The sequence below is a fragment of the Salmo trutta genome, chromosome 17 (genome assembly GCF_901001165.1).
Source record: "Salmo trutta chromosome 17, fSalTru1.1, whole genome shotgun sequence".
Taxonomy (NCBI): Eukaryota; Metazoa; Chordata; class Actinopteri; order Salmoniformes; family Salmonidae; genus Salmo; species Salmo trutta.
This window is the reverse complement of record NC_042973.1, coordinates 52781537-52802833: the sequence shown is the minus strand read 5'-3', so window position 1 is coordinate 52802833 and position 21297 is coordinate 52781537. Positions and strand designations below refer to the sequence as shown.

Below are 21297 nucleotides of genomic sequence, written 5' to 3'. Positions count from 1 at the left end.
CTACATGAATCCATTGAGGTTGCTAACAAAGTATTTGAAACAATAATTTAATTGTCACTTAATAAGGCAGTTCGAGATTTGTGGTATATGGCCAATATGTATGTGTATTTTCAAAATGGTACATATTTGAAACAATATGTTAAACTTACAATAACTCTCCTATATGGGATATGTATAACTTATGGAATATGAGATGAAACTCAGTAATTACTTGTATTGGCAATCTATTTGAATTAGTTCTTCAATCAAAAGCATGACCATTCCAAAATTATACATTATCATATTTGGCAACAGGTTATCGAATCATGACTATTAATCACAATATATTATTTTATTCAGATCTATGCCCTTATAAAGTGCTTAGATGTTGCTTTGCTGCAAGTCTGTATTTCTGACATGTTTCATGAGATCCCAAATGCAATAATAGTGATGTGTAATCTAAATCACTGAATAGGGTCTTCCCGAACTACTGCATGGGGAGGCATGTCTCTGCTTGTGATGCGTGTTGCTACCGAAACCGAAACAAAAACAGTGTGAATAAAGTCAATACAACTTGTTTCACTTTTTGAATGAAATGGTTATGAACATATCACATCATCCTCACACAATTCACTGGCAACACTACATATGTTTAGAAGAGGTTCATCGATAGGAGCGTCTATCCCTGTCAAGCATATTCCGCGAGATACCATATGTACATTCCATGTGCGCACGCAAATTCTACAGTGCAGATTGCTTGACCGCAGTGTCATTATACTGTGCCAGGCGTTAAGACTAAAAACCGTTATAAATTGCCTTGTCATTTCAATCACAGCCCTTCATTCACTCACTCACGCACTCACTCACCCAGCAACAGCCAGCAGCAGGTCACAGTGAAATATATCACATTTTAAGAGAAATGCCATGGTGGACGCAGGCGCAATTTTTAGGTAGCTCTAAAACCCGCAACCCTGGACCAAAACATTTTCCACAGTAGCCCAATGCTAGAAAACGGTCGACATGGCAACCATGAACTGTGGACAAGCAGAACGGCAATCTTGAGGTAGCAACAGTTTCACATTGACTTTGGAAATGCATTCAGTCAATTCCCAGTACTGACACCCCAGACACAAATCTTCTTGGTCCCTGTCCAAATATTCGTACCAGCCAATGGACATGGGTTATGGATTCTTAGAAAGGGTTGGACGTAAAGGAACCAATGGTCGAGCGTTCTCGCTAGAGGAACCTACAACTTATTGTTGGAACTTTAAATACGGTGTGACGCTCTTCTCGGGCACATTTAAATTAGAACCGTGTGGCGCAACTCCATAGAAACAAGAGGGCAAACGCAACCCCAACTATTTAAGGATATGCTAAATCCTGGGATTTATTTACATCTCTTGTTGAATTTGGGGAAAACCATGTCAAACGTCCTGCTATTAAGCAGCGCCGTGGAGAGGTTGTCCACACCGATGACCTTTCCTCTCCACGCACATACGGGCGTCTGTCGTAATCTTTTTGGGCCGGTGGATCACGACGAACTGAACCGGGATATGAAATCCAAGATGCGGGAGATTTCGTATAGGGACCGCCGGAAATGGAACTTTAATTTCGAGGCCGAAGTGCCACTGTCTGGGGACTATGTGTGGGAGGAAACCCCGGTGGATACGAGCCCTGTTTTCTACCAGGACTCTGTACTGGTCGGGAGGGCGAGGATTGTTGTAACACCGGTCAATGTGAAGCCAGACGTTGAAGTTATCCTACTGGACTCCTCTTCTCGGGATGTATCGCCTCATTGTGATGACCGCTTGACCAGCTCCAAAAGTAACACTCCACGCCTCACCGAAGTCAACCAGGAGAACTGCGCAGTGAAGCTGAACTCGGGGAAGCCTACTCGCAAACAAGTCCAGTGCGTTCGATGCAAAATAACTACTACTACTGATACGACAACGACACTTGCTACAGGTAGGCCTAAATATCTGTAGGCTAAGCCTAGGGTGTTTTACGCATTGATGCTGAATCTCGAGATATATTTGGTTAAGTGATGTAGTCATTTTCATGTGTTGTCCGGTCAGTGGGCTAATATTTGGCCACCCGGGCCATGCTGTGAGTTCTTGGATTTAAATGTTACTTTTTTCCCCCCAGACTTCTACGTGAAACGAAAACGGATGACGACCGAAACGAAGCTAAATGAAAGCACTTGCCACCATCCTTCGTCTCAATGTCATGTAGAACAAACTCCACGGAAGAGAATTCGTTGAAGGTATGTAGCTATAGTTTATAGTTCAATATGGCTACAAGGCATTTGACCATTGGCCGTTTTACATATGGACACAATAGTTACTTGTGCGTAATTGCGCATACATTGTGGGGTTATTTTATTCCCGATAAGCATTCGAAGGGAAAGCATAACTAAAACACTATTACACACTTTAACTGGTCGAGGAAGCTGATAGTGAGTTTAGCTCGTAGTAAATTTGTGATTGGGTAGGGAAATCTGCGTCACTGTGACCAGAAAGGCTCAGGCAAATGGTGACCCCTGCTGAGGTTGCAACTCAGAATATATTTTGAGAGATCTGATACATGATTTTTGTCGTTCATGTCTATACAATTTTGGATTTCGGTTAACAAACACTTTTTTTGTTAATATTTCCAGGCGTTTGAACAATCCTTTCCCTTATAACCCTACCTTCCGACTTGAAGACAAGACTGAAAACAAGGGAAGGAGAACACTCCTGCTCGACCATTCATTGGCTTGGTGTGTCTGAGTGGACCTACAGTATATAGAAAGTAGCCGACACTCCATGGGTCTCAAGATTGAATGGTCGGGAGAGAGAATTCGCAGAAAGACTCAAACAAAATGTAGCATTCATGGTTGCTTTGCATACAGCCACTTGACAGTGTTAAATGTGCAATCCTAAACTATTTTAAATTGTCTACACTGGCCAAAGTGTTCAGCTTTATAAATACAGATTTCTGTTAAGTATATCAGGGTTGTTTAAATATAGGCTATATTTTAAGACTATTCTAACTTATAATTTATTTATATTTCTTTATATTTGCAAATACCTTTTTCATTTAGCCAAAGGGCAACTTTTTTTATTTGATTTACAATGTTTTTTTGGTGATGTTTTGCAACCATGTAGCTTTTTATAGTACACTTAAAAAGTAGATTTCATAGTGCTTCTGAGATTTATTTTTTTTGCCCTGATTTTCTGTTCAGCAAAAGATGAAAATAAAATATTTTTGTTGAAATGCAACAATTTGGTTTTTATCACCTCAGAATATTTTACGGGAAGGGTCAGTTTTAGTAGTGAATTATCCCACCTGTTTGTAAAGTGGTAACAAACGCTTACAGCCGTATAGACACTCCTTCCATAGCCTACGTCACCTCATAGCTCGGCCAACATCTGTTGGAACCAGACACAACAAGAAAAACACAATTTGCGCCGCCCGCTCTGTTTTGCCATCAAATAGCCTACCCCTTTTCCTGAGATGAAAATTCATAGCATGTCTGATTACAAACTCATCTGGCAAGAGAATCATGGACATTAAATCAAGCAAGCATAGGCCTAAACTATTAACGATACAATTGAATTGAAATAAAATGCCCCACAGCCTAATAATGTTCCTCATATAACATCCTTCATGGTCAACTTTGTTATTTCTGGATGCTTAAAAAAGTTGTCCTTGGTTTTTTAAAGAAATAACTAGAATATGAAATAAGAAAGATGAGGGAGAAGAGTACAAGCTTAGTTGGATTGCATTGGGATGGTACATTCAAATGGGCAGCATGGCAGCTGTGGGATATAGTCTAATTTAAAGGCCCCTTTCGCTTCTAAAGAACGGCAGCAGCTGCCTTTGGAACCCGCATTGTCCACACGGACACTCCCACATTCACCCGCACTCAACTCGTCTAAAGAACCTCTCACCCACACTGTTTACTTCAACGTGCCACACCACCTCGGCCGTGGAGGCTACCTGCCCGAAATAAGAAAAAAAACTACTAGTCTTTGTAATTGTCCTGATCCATTGAAACAAACCATTCAGTTTGTCATACTTACAAGTTTACCCTTAATTGAAAGAAAGCAAGCCACGCACTCAGCATGGTAGACGCATAGGCCTATACCCCCTTCATAATGCTGACAAAGCCCCTATCAGTGGCTTAGCCAATAGTTTGAAAATGACAGGATGCCCAGTGCCCCTGCTCATCTGTGTGAACGTGCCTTAGGCATGCTGCAAGGAGGCATGAGGACTGCAGATGTGGCCAGGGCAATAAATTGCAATGTCCGTACTGTGAGACGCCTGAGACAGGACGGACAGCTGATCGTCCTCGCAGTGGCAGACCACGTGTAACAACACCTGCACAGGATCGGGACATCTGAACATCACACCTGCGGGACAGGTACAGGATGGCAACAACTGCCTGAGTTACACCAGGAACGCACAATCCCTCCATCAGTGCTCAGACTGTCCACAATAGGCTGAGAGAGGCTGGACTGAGGGCTTGTAGGCCTGTTGTAAGGCAGGTCCTCACCAGACATCACTGGCAACAACGTCGCCTATGGGCATAAACCCACCATCGCTGGACCAGACAGGACTGGCAAAAAGTGCTCTTCACTGACGAGTCGCGGTTTTGTCTCACCAGGGGTGATGGTCGGATTCGCGTTTATCGTCGAAGGAATGATTGTTACACCGAGGGCTGTACTCTGGAGTGGGATCGATTTGGAGGTGGAGGGTCCATCATGGTCTGGGGCGGTGTGTCACAGCATCATTGGACTGAGCTTGTTGTCATTGCAGGCAATCTCGACGCTGTGCGTTACAGGGAAGACATCCTCCTCCCTCATGTGGTACCCTTCCTGCAGGCTCATCCTGACATGACCCTCCAGCATGACAATGCCACCAGCCATACTGCTCGTTCTGTGCGTGATTTATTGCAAGACAGGAATGTCAGTGTTCAGCCATGGCCAGCAAAGAGGCCGGATCTCAATCCCATTGAGCACGTCTGGGACCTGTTGGATCGGAGGGTAATTCCCCCAGAAATGTCCGGGATTGCAGGTGTCTTGGTAGAAGAGTGGAGTAACATCTCACAGCAAGAACTGGCAAATCTTACCTCACTAGAGGTCTTCATTCAAACTCAGTGAACATTTGGAAGAATGGGGCAAGGTAGGGATTGAGAACAAACAGCTGGCTTCCTCTGGGCCATCTTGTCATGCACCTTGTTCCATCTTCAGGATTCATCATCTTGGGTTGATTCAAACCTGATTCAAACCAAAAAGTTTACTTTGGGCCCTCTTTTCATCCGGAGGTGAAAATACTGCCCCCTACCCAAAAGACTCTCGTCTTAGTGTGCCAGAACACAGATTAACTGATTAATTTTTGAACGCTCAACACCCGTTGAATATTTCCGGTGTCAGTAAACGTCAGCAACAAAGCCAACAAACTGCCTAACCAGCTCTGCTAGGGTGATTAAAATGGTCAGAGTGGGGTGTCTCATGTGACTGGAAGTAGCTAGCCAATGTTAGCCAGTTAGCTTGGATGCTTAACTGTCGTTGTGTGAGGTCAGAGCTTTTGGAACAACCATACTTATTGGCCAGAGAGTCTAGTGTGCACTCTGAATTTACAAAAGGACAATCTGACAGCACAGTTGCAGTCACCAACGCTCTGGATAACAGCCTAACCAGCTCTGCTAGGGTAAGTAATGTTCAGTGAGCTGTTCTCTCTCAGATGTCTGGAAGTAGCAAGTTAGTACAGAACGGTCAGATCAACCCTTAAAGAGATGGGTAGGGCTAAGGCTTAAGAGGGTGTGAACAATGCTGAATGGGTGTAGACAGAGAAGGGCTCTCCAATAGTAGCACCAAAACATTAAAAGACGGGTTCTCAAAAGTGAGTTTACAAGTTGATCAACATTCAAATCAGAATTACTTTCCCATTGTTTCCTCAAATGCAGTGTATGATATACCGTTTTGTAGCTTTGAGTCTCTACTTTAATCCAATGTAAAAAAAATAATAATAATGAAGTTCAAATGTTGCTACATAAGACCGAATCCAGGTGGTGAGTCACATATGGTGCATTGGTCATTCACATCAGCTTTAGTGGCTCACGAGTACTGCCTACAACGCGGTTTATGTGTAAAATGAGGCACATCAATCCGAAAAAATATGGGTCATCTTTTAAACTGCTTGAAACAAGCCATATTCTCTGTAGTAGTGGTGGAAATGTAACGGTCACGGATCTGCGCTCAGTGTATTCTCTATGGCACTCAGAGTCTGCAATACAGTCTATAATCACAATATTCTCTCATTATGTTTTTCTAGGTCGCACAGCTAGATATCTATGAGCAATTTAGAGCAGACCGAAATGGCTTTTGTCAACTTTAGCTAACTTGCTAGTTAGCAAACATTAGCCAGCTATCTAGCTAAGTTAGCTAAGGAAACATGCAGTAATTCAATGTTGGCTAACAATAAGTATGATTATAAACAAGGCAAGGTACCTACCCAGTAGCTGGTGAAAATATTATTCCACTTCACAGCCACTTCAAGAAGATATTTACTAAAATAGTCTGAACTTCATGTGTCTCACCTGACAGCATGAGGTTGGCGCCCAGGTGGTGAGGGTAGGTAGCAACACATCTGCCACGCTGATCCTCAACACTGGAGCTCCCCAGGGGTGCGTGCTCAGTCCCCTCCTGTACTCCCTTTTTACCCACGACTGCATGGCCAGGCACGACTCCAACACCATCATTAAGTTTGCTGACAACACAACAGTGTTAGGCCTGATCACCGACAACAACGAGACAGCCTATAGGGAGGAGGTCAGAGACCTGGCCGGGTGGTGCCAGAATAACAACCTATCCCTCAACGTAACCAAGACTAAGGAGATAATTGTGGACTACAGGAAAAGGAGCACCGAGCACGTCCTCATTCTCATCGACGGGGCTGTTGTGGAGCAGGTTGAGAGCTTCAAATTCCTTGGTGTCCACATCAACAACAAATTAGAATGGTCCAAACACACCAAGACAGTCGTGAAGAGGGCATGACAAAGCCTTCCCCCTCAGGAAACTAAAAAGATTTGGCATGGGTCCTGAGATCCTCAAAAGGTTCTACAGCTGCAACATCGAGAGCCTCCTGACCGGTTGCATCACTGCCTGGTACGGCAATTGTTCGGCCTCCGACCGCAAGGCACTTCAGAGGGTAGTGCGTACGGCCCAGTACATCACTGGGGCAAAGCTGCCTGCCATCCAGGACCTCTACACCAGGCGGTGTCAGAGGAAGGCCCTGGAAATTGTCAAAGACCCCAGCCACCCCAGTCATAGACTGTTCTCTCTACTACCGCATAGCAAGCGGTACCGGAGTGCCAAGTCTAGGACAAAAGGCTTCTCAACAGTTTTTACCCCCAAGCCATAAGACTCCTGAAATGGTTACCTGGACCAAATGGTTACCTGGACTATTTGAATTGTGTGCCCCCCCCCCCCCCCCCAGCTACTCTCTGTTAATCTTATATGCATAGTCACTTTAACTATACATTCATGTACATACTACCTCAATTGGCCCGACCAACCAGTGCTCCCGCACATTGGCTAACCGGGCTATCTGCATTGTGTTCCACCACCCGCCAACCCCTCTTTTTACGCTACTGCTACTCTCTGTTCATCATATATGCATAGTCACTTTAACCATACCCACCAGTACCTGCTACCTCAATAAGCCTGACTAACCGGTGTTTGTATATAGCCTTGGTACTCTTATTTTCAAATGTATTTTTACTGTTGTTTTATTTATTTACTTACCTACACACACACACACACACACACACACACACATACACACCTTTTTTTTGCTCTATTGGTTAGAGCCTGTAAGTAAGCATTTCACTGTAAAGTCTACACCTGTTGTATTCGGCGCACGTGACAAATAAACTTTAATTTGATTTGAAACAGATAAGTAGGCATAAGCTATTACTGTAAAGAAATATAGTATGTTAGAGTAATTCTTACAGGAGGATTCCAAATTACAGTATTTTTCAGCATTTTACCCATAATGCATTGCAATCTACAACATGAATGCTGTAAAACACCTGTATGGTATTATACTGTGCATCCTAGTGTTTTTGTCACACCCTGATCTGTTTCACCTGTCCTTGTGATTGTCTCCACCCCCTCCAAGTGTCGCTTATTTTTCCCAGTGTATTTATCCCTGTGTTTCCTGTCTCTCTGTGCCAGTTCATCTTGTATGTTTCCAAGTCAACCAGCGGTTTTCCTGTTCTGCTGCTTTTTGCATTCTCCTTTTCTAGTCCTCCCGGTTTTGACCCTTGCCTGTTTCTGGACTTTGTACCCACCTGCCTGACCATTCTGCCTGCCTTGACCACAAGCCTGTCTGCCACTCTGTACCTCCTGGTACTGTGATCTGGTTTTGAAATGTTTTCCTGTCCACGACCATTCTCTTGCCTACCCCTTTGGATTAATAAACATTGTAAGACTCCAACCATCTGCCTCCTGTGTCTGCATTTGGGTCTCGCTTGATAGTTTGTATTGAAATGACAGAAAAGTCTTACAGTGTAGTACATTTTATTCCATTGAGTTTGCTGACTACTTTTTGAAACTGTCTTTTAAATGAGTCTCCAATATAGGATGGATGCCATTATCACGTATGCAATGTAAGTTGGTCTGGAGGGGTGCATTTTCAAAATTGAACTGTAAAGATGCTTCCAATCCATAACATAGATAGTGGAGTAGTTGTACTACATGAATCCATTGAGGTTGCTAACAAAGTATTTGAAACAATAATTTAATTGTCACTTAATAAGGCAGTTCGAGATTTGTGGTATATGGCCAATATGTATGTGTATTTTCAAAATGGTACATATTTGAAACAATATGTTAAACTTACAATAACTCTCCTATATGGGATATGTATAACTTATGGAATATGAGATGAAACTCAGTAATTACTTGTATTGGCAATCTATTTGAATTAGTTCTTCAATCAAAAGCATGACCATTCCAAAATTATACATTATCATATTTGGCAACAGGTTATCGAATCATGACTATTAATCACAATATATTATTTTATTCAGATCTATGCCCTTATAAAGTGCTTAGATGTTGCTTTGCTGCAAGTCTGTATTTCTGACATGTTTCATGAGATCCCAAATGCAATAATAGTGATGTGTAATCTAAATCACTGAATAGGGTCTTCCCGAACTACTGCATGGGGAGGCATGTCTCTGCTTGTGATGCGTGTTGCTACCGAAACCGAAACAAAAACAGTGTGAATAAAGTCAATACAACTTGTTTCACTTTTTGAATGAAATGGTTATGAACATATCACATCATCCTCACACAATTCACTGGCAACACTACATATGTTTAGAAGAGGTTCATCGATAGGAGCGTCTATCCCTGTCAAGCATATTCCGCGAGATACCATATGTACATTCCATGTGCGCACGCAAATTCTACAGTGCAGATTGCTTGACCGCAGTGTCATTATACTGTGCCAGGCGTTAAGACTAAAAACCGTTATAAATTGCCTTGTCATTTCAATCACAGCCCTTCATTCACTCACTCACGCACTCACTCACCCAGCAACAGCCAGCAGCAGGTCACAGTGAAATATATCACATTTTAAGAGAAATGCCATGGTGGACGCAGGCGCAATTTTTAGGTAGCTCTAAAACCCGCAACCCTGGACCAAAACATTTTCCACAGTAGCCCAATGCTAGAAAACGGTCGACATGGCAACCATGAACTGTGGACAAGCAGAACGGCAATCTTGAGGTAGCAACAGTTTCACATTGACTTTGGAAATGCATTCAGTCAATTCCCAGTACTGACACCCCAGACACAAATCTTCTTGGTCCCTGTCCAAATATTCGTACCAGCCAATGGACATGGGTTATGGATTCTTAGAAAGGGTTGGACGTAAAGGAACCAATGGTCGAGCGTTCTCGCTAGAGGAACCTACAACTTATTGTTGGAACTTTAAATACGGTGTGACGCTCTTCTCGGGCACATTTAAATTAGAACCGTGTGGCGCAACTCCATAGAAACAAGAGGGCAAACGCAACCCCAACTATTTAAGGATATGCTAAATCCTGGGATTTATTTACATCTCTTGTTGAATTTGGGGAAAACCATGTCAAACGTCCTGCTATTAAGCAGCGCCGTGGAGAGGTTGTCCACACCGATGACCTTTCCTCTCCACGCACATACGGGCGTCTGTCGTAATCTTTTTGGGCCGGTGGATCACGACGAACTGAACCGGGATATGAAATCCAAGATGCGGGAGATTTCGTATAGGGACCGCCGGAAATGGAACTTTAATTTCGAGGCCGAAGTGCCACTGTCTGGGGACTATGTGTGGGAGGAAACCCCGGTGGATACGAGCCCTGTTTTCTACCAGGACTCTGTACTGGTCGGGAGGGCGAGGATTGTTGTAACACCGGTCAATGTGAAGCCAGACGTTGAAGTTATCCTACTGGACTCCTCTTCTCGGGATGTATCGCCTCATTGTGATGACCGCTTGACCAGCTCCAAAAGTAACACTCCACGCCTCACCGAAGTCAACCAGGAGAACTGCGCAGTGAAGCTGAACTCGGGGAAGCCTACTCGCAAACAAGTCCAGTGCGTTCGATGCAAAATAACTACTACTACTGATACGACAACGACACTTGCTACAGGTAGGCCTAAATATCTGTAGGCTAAGCCTAGGGTGTTTTACGCATTGATGCTGAATCTCGAGATATATTTGGTTAAGTGATGTAGTCATTTTCATGTGTTGTCCGGTCAGTGGGCTAATATTTGGCCACCCGGGCCATGCTGTGAGTTCTTGGATTTAAATGTTACTTTTTTCCCCCCAGACTTCTACGTGAAACGAAAACGGATGACGACCGAAACGAAGCTAAATGAAAGCACTTGCCACCATCCTTCGTCTCAATGTCATGTAGAACAAACTCCACGGAAGAGAATTCGTTGAAGGTATGTAGCTATAGTTTATAGTTCAATATGGCTACAAGGCATTTGACCATTGGCCGTTTTACATATGGACACAATAGTTACTTGTGCGTAATTGCGCATACATTGTGGGGTTATTTTATTCCCGATAAGCATTCGAAGGGAAAGCATAACTAAAACACTATTACACACTTTAACTGGTCGAGGAAGCTGATAGTGAGTTTAGCTCGTAGTAAATTTGTGATTGGGTAGGGAAATCTGCGTCACTGTGACCAGAAAGGCTCAGGCAAATGGTGACCCCTGCTGAGGTTGCAACTCAGAATATATTTTGAGAGATCTGATACATGATTTTTGTCGTTCATGTCTATACAATTTTGGATTTCGGTTAACAAACACTTTTTTTGTTAATATTTCCAGGCGTTTGAACAATCCTTTCCCTTATAACCCTACCTTCCGACTTGAAGACAAGACTGAAAACAAGGGAAGGAGAACACTCCTGCTCGACCATTCATTGGCTTGGTGTGTCTGAGTGGACCTACAGTATATAGAAAGTAGCCGACACTCCATGGGTCTCAAGATTGAATGGTCGGGAGAGAGAATTCGCAGAAAGACTCAAACAAAATGTAGCATTCATGGTTGCTTTGCATACAGACACTTGACAGTGTTAAATGTGCAATCCTAAACTATTTTAAATTGTCTACACTGGCCAAAGTGTTCAGCTTTATAAATACAGATTTCTGTTAAGTATATCAGGGTTGTTTAAATATAGGCTATATTTTAAGACTATTCTAACTTATAATTTATTTATATTTCTTTATATTTGCAAATACCTTTTTCATTTAGCCAAAGGGCAACTTTTTTTATTTGATTTACAATGTTTTTTTGGTGATGTTTTGCAACCATGTAGCTTTTTATAGTACACTTAAAAAGTAGATTTCATAGTGCTTCTGAGATTTATTTTTTTTGCCCTGATTTTCTGTTCAGCAAAAGATGAAAATAAAATATTTTTGTTGAAATGCAACAATTTGGTTTTTATCACCTCAGAATATTTTACGGGAAGGGTCAGTTTTAGTAGTGAATTATCCCACCTGTTTGTAAAGTGGTAACAAACGCTTACAGCCGTATAGACACTCCTTCCATAGCCTACGTCACCTCATAGCTCGGCCAACATCTGTTGGAACCAGACACAACAAGAAAAACACAATTTGCGCCGCCCGCTCTGTTTTGCCATCAAATAGCCTACCCCTTTTCCTGAGATGAAAATTCATAGCATGTCTGATTACAAACTCATCTGGCAAGAGAATCATGGACATTAAATCAAGCAAGCATAGGCCTAAACTATTAACGATACAATTGAATTGAAATAAAATGCCCCACAGCCTAATAATGTTCCTCATATAACATCCTTCATGGTCAACTTTGTTATTTCTGGATGCTTAAAAAAGTTGTCCTTGGTTTTTTAAAGAAATAACTAGAATATGAAATAAGAAAGATGAGGGAGAAGAGTACAAGCTTAGTTGGATTGCATTGGGATGGTACATTCAAATGGGCAGCATGGCAGCTGTGGGATATAGTCTAATTTAAAGGCCCCTTTCGCTTCTAAAGAACGGCAGCAGCTGCCTTTGGAACCCGCATTGTCCACACGGACACTCCCACATTCACCCGCACTCAACTCGTCTAAAGAACCTCTCACCCACACTGTTTACTTCAACGTGCCACACCACCTCGGCCGTGGAGGCTACCTGCCCGAAATAAGAAAAAAAACTACTAGTCTTTGTAATTGTCCTGATCCATTGAAACAAACCATTCAGTTTGTCATACTTACAAGTTTACCCTTAATTGAAAGAAAGCAAGCCACGCACTCAGCATGGTAGACGCATAGGCCTATACCCCCTTCATAATGCTGACAAAGCCCCTATCAGTGGCTTAGCCAATAGTTTGAAAATGACAGGATGCCCAGTGCCCCTGCTCATCTGTGTGAACGTGCCTTAGGCATGCTGCAAGGAGGCATGAGGACTGCAGATGTGGCCAGGGCAATAAATTGCAATGTCCGTACTGTGAGACGCCTGAGACAGGACGGACAGCTGATCGTCCTCGCAGTGGCAGACCACGTGTAACAACACCTGCACAGGATCGGGACATCTGAACATCACACCTGCGGGACAGGTACAGGATGGCAACAACTGCCTGAGTTACACCAGGAACGCACAATCCCTCCATCAGTGCTCAGACTGTCCACAATAGGCTGAGAGAGGCTGGACTGAGGGCTTGTAGGCCTGTTGTAAGGCAGGTCCTCACCAGACATCACTGGCAACAACGTCGCCTATGGGCATAAACCCACCATCGCTGGACCAGACAGGACTGGCAAAAAGTGCTCTTCACTGACGAGTCGCGGTTTTGTCTCACCAGGGGTGATGGTCGGATTCGCGTTTATCGTCGAAGGAATGATTGTTACACCGAGGGCTGTACTCTGGAGTGGGATCGATTTGGAGGTGGAGGGTCCATCATGGTCTGGGGCGGTGTGTCACAGCATCATTGGACTGAGCTTGTTGTCATTGCAGGCAATCTCGACGCTGTGCGTTACAGGGAAGACATCCTCCTCCCTCATGTGGTACCCTTCCTGCAGGCTCATCCTGACATGACCCTCCAGCATGACAATGCCACCAGCCATACTGCTCGTTCTGTGCGTGATTTATTGCAAGACAGGAATGTCAGTGTTCAGCCATGGCCAGCAAAGAGGCCGGATCTCAATCCCATTGAGCACGTCTGGGACCTGTTGGATCGGAGGGTAATTCCCCCAGAAATGTCCGGGATTGCAGGTGTCTTGGTAGAAGAGTGGAGTAACATCTCACAGCAAGAACTGGCAAATCTGGTGCAGTCCATGAGGAGGAGATGCACTGCAGAACGTAATACAGCTGATGGCCACACCAGATACTGACTGTTACTTTTGATTTTGACCCCCCCTTTGTTCAGGGACACATTATTCCATTTGTGTTAGTCACATGTCTGTGGAACTTGTTCAGTTTATATGTCTCATTTGTTGAATCTTGTTATGTTCATACAAATATTTACACATGTTAAGTTTGCTGAAAATAAACTCAGTTGACAGTGAGAGGACGTTTCTTTTTTTGCTGAGTTTATAACACTTCAAAATCGGAGATAACAACCATTTTGTCTTTAGTTCATGAAAATAAATGTGGAAATATTGATGGCAATACTGATGATGTTTGTGGAGTTATACATCCCTTCATAGGAGTTTGGGTCATTGGCCTATTGCTTTCCAACGCAAAAATAAAAACATATTCTTCACATTTTGAAAAATAATATGTTAACTAATGAGGCGATAGCTTTACTTTCAATGTTGAAATATAACATTTGCCAAGTTTTGAAAGATGTTACCAAAATGGTCTCAACAAATCACCAGGCAACAAAATTCAGCCCTGACATGTTCAGTAAATTGACAACAAATTAATTTGGTTGAATATAATGTCTTATACAGTAGAATGTCCATAACTTGAATGTTTTAGTAGGCCCACTGGACAACATTTTATTAAACAAGAATAGGAGTCTAGTCTTGTCGATGAGTAGCCTATATGTCGGCCTACACAGAACACAATTATTCTTAAACTTCTCGCTTGCAATATTAGAGATGTAAAACCAATACATGTATCTATCTATTTTATCCATATGATACAGTTGATATGATAAATGCAGCACATGCCAAATGTGATAGGTCTTCATAGGCTTTTCTGTTTTGGAAGTCTGCATGTTTTCTCATTCTATTAACATTTTTGATTGTGTCTATTTGGAATGAGTGGATACAAGACGTAACCTAAAATATAAGTGTTGTTTCCTCGTAAAATGCTAAAAACGATGGAAATAATATCAATTGCACATGTCCAAAACTTTAAACCGAAAAGGAATAGTCTTTCACCACAAGTGTAGCACTGATATGTGGTTTATCTTAACATGTCCTTGGGGTGCCAACCTCTGCTGTAGATTCACGCGCATGGGCAGACTAGAATGGGTGCCATGGGTGTGCATTACCATGGGTGTGCATTGGGCTCCCGAGTGGCGCAGGGGTCTAAGGTACTGCATCTCAGTGCTAGAGGCGTCACTACAGACCCTGGGTCAATTCCAGACTGTATCAAAACCAGCCGTGATTGTGACTCCCATAGGGCGACGCACAATTGGCCCAGTGTCGTCCAGGTTAGGGTTTGGCTGGTGAAAGGCGTCATTGTAAATAATCATTTGTTCTTAACTGACTTGTCTAGTTAAATAAAGGTTAAATAAAATTACCCATAGCAGCTAATGAGAGGGGCCCACAAGAACGTTGTCATAAACAAATTGTCACAAGCAAAATAGAAGGGGCGTTTGTTCTTGCAGTATTAGAGGGCTGGCTTTAGGACCATGCAGATGGCTCAGAACTAATGGGAAGCCTGTTTGATTGGCAGGCGCTTTTTTTTAGGACTATTGAGAGTGCAGCTGCAGTGAGAAAACAGCTAACCTTCTCTCTCAGTTGAGTTGAGGAAACTGTGCAGAGGTGGAAGATAGCTAGGTAACTCAAGTTTTTAATCCCAGTGTTGAGTTTGTTTGTAGCAGGTTGTTGCTGTACGCTATGGCATGTATTTGTTCTAGAATGTTATGTTTCACTATATTGGATCACTCCAATATAATGGTATCACTTCGCGGCGGAGGGATACATCCGAGGTGAGGATTTACAGATTCACTCCTGTGTACACCTGTGTCACGCCTGGGGTCTGCCCCTATATATAGACCCCATTGCCATGACACACGTTCTCTTTCATTTTGTCGGCGGACATCCATATGGTTTGAGGTACAAACTTTCTGAAGTTCACTTGGTAAGTCACTCTAAAGTGTAATATCTTGCGTGGAAGTATACTCACTGGCTGTTTGCAACCTGGAGCAGCTGGCCACATGGCCAGCTCCTCCTCTTGAGTGCTTCGTTTGTGGTTGATCTGTATCTTCCGCCCGTGTTTTGTCGTACGTGTGTTTCGTTAGCGTTACACTACGAATCCGTGTGCATCCATTAGTATGGTGGCTCTTGCTGCCACAAACTGTAATTTACCTTTCACAACTTGCCGACTGGCTTGTTCTATGTTTGTGTTGTGAATTGCTTTAACATGCTGCTTCCCTCGCAGGTTCTCTGCTAATTACCCTGCAGGGTTTTTTTCTTGTTCTTTCCCCTGCAGAGTAAGAATAAGAATATCGTGGTGGGCTTTCCACTACATTGAGACATTAACTTTGGAGATCCTTAACGATTACTCCATCATACGGTGCTGTTTTTACTGCTTGGATATTAAACCGGTTAGGTAATATTGCAGTTGGCGAAAAAACAAATAAATCAAATCCATTACCTGGTTGCTGATTCTTTTATTTTGTATTTCTTTTGTCTGCCTGCTTTTCCCACACGGGTCTTCCTTGTTTTTTACAGAGGTACTGGGTAATTTATCCCTCACCGGGTTCCTATTCCTCCAAGAGGTTCATGACAGGCCATCAGAAGCTGGCAGCGGACCTTCATCGCCCCCAGCGGCTCAAAAGGCTATGAGGAGCTTACTCACTCGGGTAGACACTGCACTGGACATCAATCTGGTGGACAGTGATTACTCTCCCTCTGTCCCCATCTCTGCTGAGGTCTGTGATGCCTTGCAGGAGAGCTGGGCCTCTGCAGGGGGGTGCTTCCGACTCACAGCAGAGACTGGACCATGGAGTTACGTTGCGAGTCACTCGGCCTCCGGGAGTACCCGACCATGGACACCATGATAGCTGCCATGGTTCTCCCGGACCGGGAGATTATAGGGAGGAACCCGCGACTGAAGCCCTCCAGAGTCTTTGATGGGGACTTGAAAGCCACATATGGGTCTCTCTGTTCTCTTGGCCTCTTATTCTTATCTGTATTTTTTGAAACTGCACTGTTGGTTAGGGGCTTGTCAGTAAGGATTTCACTGGACCTGTTGTATTCGGCGCATGTGACTAATAAAATTTGATTTGATGTTAGGACTACAGGAGGGCGTAATGAACACCATGCGGAGCGCAAGGGCACCGGCTACAACCGTTGCGCTGGCGGTTGTTCTGCTCTTAGTGCACCGGTATTGAGGTTGTGCCCGAGTCATGCGGGGGGGGGGGCAGGCAGCAGTATGTCCTCCAATACCTGCAGTCTTGCTTGGATGAGGGCTTGGCAGCCTCTACAGTGAGAGGGTATTTGACCCCCCCCCCAGCAGGGGCGTCTGTGACTCCCTCCGGCATGCTGTGCCCTGTGCGTGCACTGGCTGCCTATGTGGAGCGGATGCGGTCAGAGAGAACAACAGACCAGCTCTTTGTCTGCTATGGTGAGAGAGTCCTGCGGGCTGGGCTATCAAAGCAGAGGCTCTCTCACTGGATTGTGTACATGATTACGACAGCATACCGCCTGGCTGGCAAGGCAGTGCTGGGATCTGTGGTGGCACATTCAAAACGAGGTGTGGCTGCGTTCTGGGCTATACTGAGGAGAATGCCCCTCGTTGATATCTGTGCTGTGGCCAGCTGGGCTTCCTCTTGCACCTTTACTAGGTACTCTCGGGTAAATGTGAAACCTCCCTCTGTGGTTGGTTCAGCGGTCCTGGGCATCGCCTCCCCTTCCGGGGTCTGTGCGAGATCCCCCCCTTCCACATTGATGGCCCCTGAGTCTCGGTCCCGACTAAATCTGGTACTGGTATACCAATATATTGGAGTGATCCAATATAGTGAAACATAACAAAGGTTATGTACAGTTGAAGTTGGAACTTTACATATACTTAGGTTGGAGTCATTAAAACTCGTTTTTCAACCACTCCACAAATTTCTAGTTAACAAACTATAGTTTTGGGAAGTCGGTTAGGACATCTACTTTGTGTATGACACAAGTCATTTTTCCAACAATTGTTTACAGACAGATTATTTAATTTATAATTCACTGTATCACAATTCCACTGGGTCAGAAGTTTACATACACTAAGTTGACTGTGCCTTTCAACAGCTTGGAAATTGCCAGAAAAATTATGTCATGGCTTTAGAAGCTTCTGACATCATTTGAGTCAATTGGAGGTGTACCTGTGGATGTATTTCAAGGCCTACCTTCAAACTCAGTGCCTATTTGCTTGACATCATGGTAAAATCTAAAGAAATCAGCCAAGACCTCAGAAGAAAATTGTAGACCTCCACAAGTCTGGTTTATTCTTGGGAGCAATTTCCAAATGCCTGAAGGTACCATGTTCATCTGTACAAACAATAGTACGCAAGTATAAACACCATGGGTCCACGCAGCTGTTATACCGCTCAGGTCTGTCTCCTAGAGATGAACGAACTTTGGTGCGAAAAGTGCAAATCAATCAAAGAACAACAGCAAAGGACCTTGTGAAGATGCTGGAGGAAACGTGTACAAAAGTATCTATATCCACAGTAAAACGAGTCCTATATCTACATAACCTGAAAGGCCGCTCAGCAAGGAAGAAGCCACTGCTCCAAAACCTCTATAAAAAAGCCACACTACGGTTTGAAGAATCTCCATTATAAACAAATCAAAATATATTTTAACATTTTTGTTTACTACATGATTCCATATTTATTTCATAAAGCTGATGTCTTCACTATTATTCTACAATGTAGAACATTTTAAAAATAAAGAAACCCTTGAATGAGTAGGTGTCCAAACTTTTGACTGGTACTGTATACAGTTTGGTCGATAAGAATTTGGACAGTGACACAATTTGCATTATTCTGGCTCTGTACGCCACCACAATGGTTTTGAAAGGAAACAATTAAGATGTGCTTTATGTGTAGACTTTCATATTTAATTTAAGGATTTTGTCAAAATTATTGTATGAACCGTGTAGGAATTACAACCATTTGTATACATAGCCCCCCAATTTTAGGGGCTCAAAAGTAATTGGACAAACTACCATAAATTAAATTGTAAGTTTTAGTACTTGGTTGAAAATCCTTTGCAGTCAATGACTGCCTGAAGTCTGGAACCCATGTACATCACCAGATGCTGGGTTTCGTCCCTGGTGATGCTCTGCCAGGCCTTTACTGCAGCCTTCAGTTCCTGCTTGTTCTTGGGGCTTTCAGTTTTGCCTTCAGCAAGTGAAATGCATGCTCAATTGGATTCAGGTCAGGTGATTGACTTGGCCATTGCAGAACATTCCACTTCGTTGCATGCTTCGGGCCATTGTCCATCTGCACTGTGATGCGCCGTCCAATGAGTTTTGAAGCATTTGGCTGAATCTGAGCAGATAATATAGCCCTAACCACTTCAAAATTATCCTTGCTGCTTTTGTCAGCAGTCAAATAAATAAATACAAGGGAACCAGATCCATTGGCAGCCATACATGCCCACGCCATAACACTACTTCCACCACACTTTACAGATGAGGTGGTATGCTTCGGATCATGAGCAGTTCCTTTCCTTCTCCATACACTTCTCTTCCCATCATTCTGGTACACATTGATCTTTGTCTCATCTGTCCAAAGGATGTTGTTCCAGAACTGTATAGGCTTTTAAAAATGTTTTTAATCTGGTCTTCCTGTTTTTGAGGCTTACCAATGGTTTACATCATGTGGTAAACCCTCTGTATTTACTCTGAAGTCTTCTCTTAATTGTTGACTTTGACACATATATGCCTACCTCCTGTAGGGTGTTCTTGATCTGGCCAACTGTTGTGAGGGGGTTTTTCTTCACCAGGGAAAGATTCCGTGGTCTTCTGGGCCTTTTGGTGTTCCTGGTCTCACCAGTGCGTTCTTTTTAAGAATGTACCAAATAGTTGATTTGGCCACATGTTTTTTGTCATGCCTGCTCCCGTGCACTCTGGCGCTCGAGGGTGCCAGGCTGCCCTTCATGACGCACACCTGTCACCATCATTACGCACATCAGCGCTAATTGGACTCACCTGGACTCCTTCACCTTGTTGATTGCCCCATCTATATCTGTCTGTTCCTCCGTTGGTTTTCCGTGTCAGCATTAATGTTATGTTTTAATTTCCAGACGCTGTCCTGTCTTGTTCCATGCCCGTTGTTAACTAAATGTCTAAAGGAAGGCAGTGAGTTGCTGCGCCACAGCTTTTTCAAAAAATGTTGAGAGGAATGGGAGATTTGATATAGGTCGATAGCCAAATCTTGACCCAGAAAATGTTTAAAACTATTTCAAGAGAGGCTTTATTACTGCCACTTTTAGTGAGTTTGGTACACATCCTAGGTCCTGGCAGTGTTTTGCAGACTCAGGACAACTGAGCTTTGGAGGAATACGCAGATTTAAAGAGAAGTCTGTAATTTTCTTTGTAATGATCATGATTGTCATTCTTTTTTGTGAATTGAAATTTGCTATCGTGAATGTTAGCAACACCTCCACCTTTGCGGAATACACGTGGGATATGGTCACTAGTGTAACCAGGAGGTGAGGCCTCATTTAACACAGTACATTCATCAGGCTTAAGCCATGTTTCAGTCAGGCCAATCACATCAAGATTATGATCAGTGATTAGTTCATTGACTATAATTGCCTTGGAAGTGAGGGATCTAATATTAAGTGGACATATTTTGAGATGTGAGGTATCACAATCTCTTTCAATAATGACAGGAATGGAGGAGGTCTTCATTCCAGCGAGTTTGCTAAGGCGAACACTGCCATGTTTAGTTTTGCCCAACCTAGATCGAGACACAGACACAGTCTCAATGGGGATAGCTGAGCTGACTACAATGACTGTTCTAGTGGCAGACCACTAAACTGGCAGGCTGTCTATCTCATTGTGGAGCTAGGGGATTTAGATAGGGCTCTATGTTCGTAGATAAGATTAGAGCACCCCTCCAGCTAGGATGGAGTCCGTCACTCCTCAGCAGGCCAGGCAGGGTCCTGTTTGTGGGTGAGTCCCAGAAAGAGGGCCAATATCTACAAATTCTATCTTTTGGGAGGGGCAGAAAACAGTTTTCAACCAGCGATTGAGTTGTGAGACTCTGCTGTAGAGCTCATCACTCCCCCTAACTGGGAGGGGGCCAGAGACAGTTCTCAATGCCTACACATCTTTCTAGCTGATTTACACGCTGAAGCTATGTGGCGCTTGGTGACCTCTGACTGTTCCATCCTAACATCGTTAGTGCCGACGTAGATAGCAATATCCCTATACTCTCTACACTCGCTAGATTTAGCCTTAGCCAGCACCATCTTCAGATTAGTCTTAACATTGGTAGCCCTGTCTCCTTGTAAACAGTGTATGATCGCTGGATGATTCTTTTTAAGTCTAATACTGCGGGTAATGGAGTCGCCAATGACTAGGGTTTTCAATTTGTCAGAGCTAATGGCGGGAGGCTTCGGTGTCTCAGACCCCGTAAC

At 43.5% G+C, this 21297-nt stretch overlaps 2 protein-coding genes across 2 annotated transcripts; both read left to right on the top strand.

Moving 5' to 3' along the window:
• The first annotated feature begins 1243 nt into the window (after window positions 1-1243).
• On the top strand, window positions 1244-3239 carry LOC115152404 (cyclin-dependent kinase inhibitor 1B). Its single transcript, XM_029697254.1, has 3 exons — window positions 1244-1944; window positions 2125-2242; window positions 2636-3239. Exons 1-2 carry the CDS (start codon window positions 1350-1352, stop codon window positions 2238-2240), a joined length of 711 nt encoding a protein of 236 aa, XP_029553114.1. The 5' UTR covers window positions 1244-1349; the 3' UTR covers window positions 2241-2242; window positions 2636-3239.
• A 6723-nt stretch (window positions 3240-9962) lies between these two features.
• On the top strand, window positions 9963-11559 carry LOC115152403 (cyclin-dependent kinase inhibitor 1B-like). Its single transcript, XM_029697253.1, has 3 exons — window positions 9963-10663; window positions 10844-10961; window positions 11355-11559. Exons 1-2 carry the CDS (start codon window positions 10069-10071, stop codon window positions 10957-10959), a joined length of 711 nt encoding a protein of 236 aa, XP_029553113.1. The 5' UTR covers window positions 9963-10068; the 3' UTR covers window positions 10960-10961; window positions 11355-11559.
• Window positions 11560-21297: the final 9738 nt, after the last annotated feature.

Coding starts and splice junctions, on each gene's coding strand:
- LOC115152404 (XM_029697254.1), top strand. CDS start 1,350: ATGCTAAATCCTGGGATTTATTTACATCTCTTGTTGAATTTGGGGAAA. Junction 1,945..2,124: donor GACAACGACACTTGCTACAG/GTAGGCCTAAAT, acceptor TTTTCCCCCCAG/ACTTCTACGTGAAACGAAAA.
- LOC115152403 (XM_029697253.1), top strand. CDS start 10,069: ATGCTAAATCCTGGGATTTATTTACATCTCTTGTTGAATTTGGGGAAA. Junction 10,664..10,843: donor GACAACGACACTTGCTACAG/GTAGGCCTAAAT, acceptor TTTTCCCCCCAG/ACTTCTACGTGAAACGAAAA.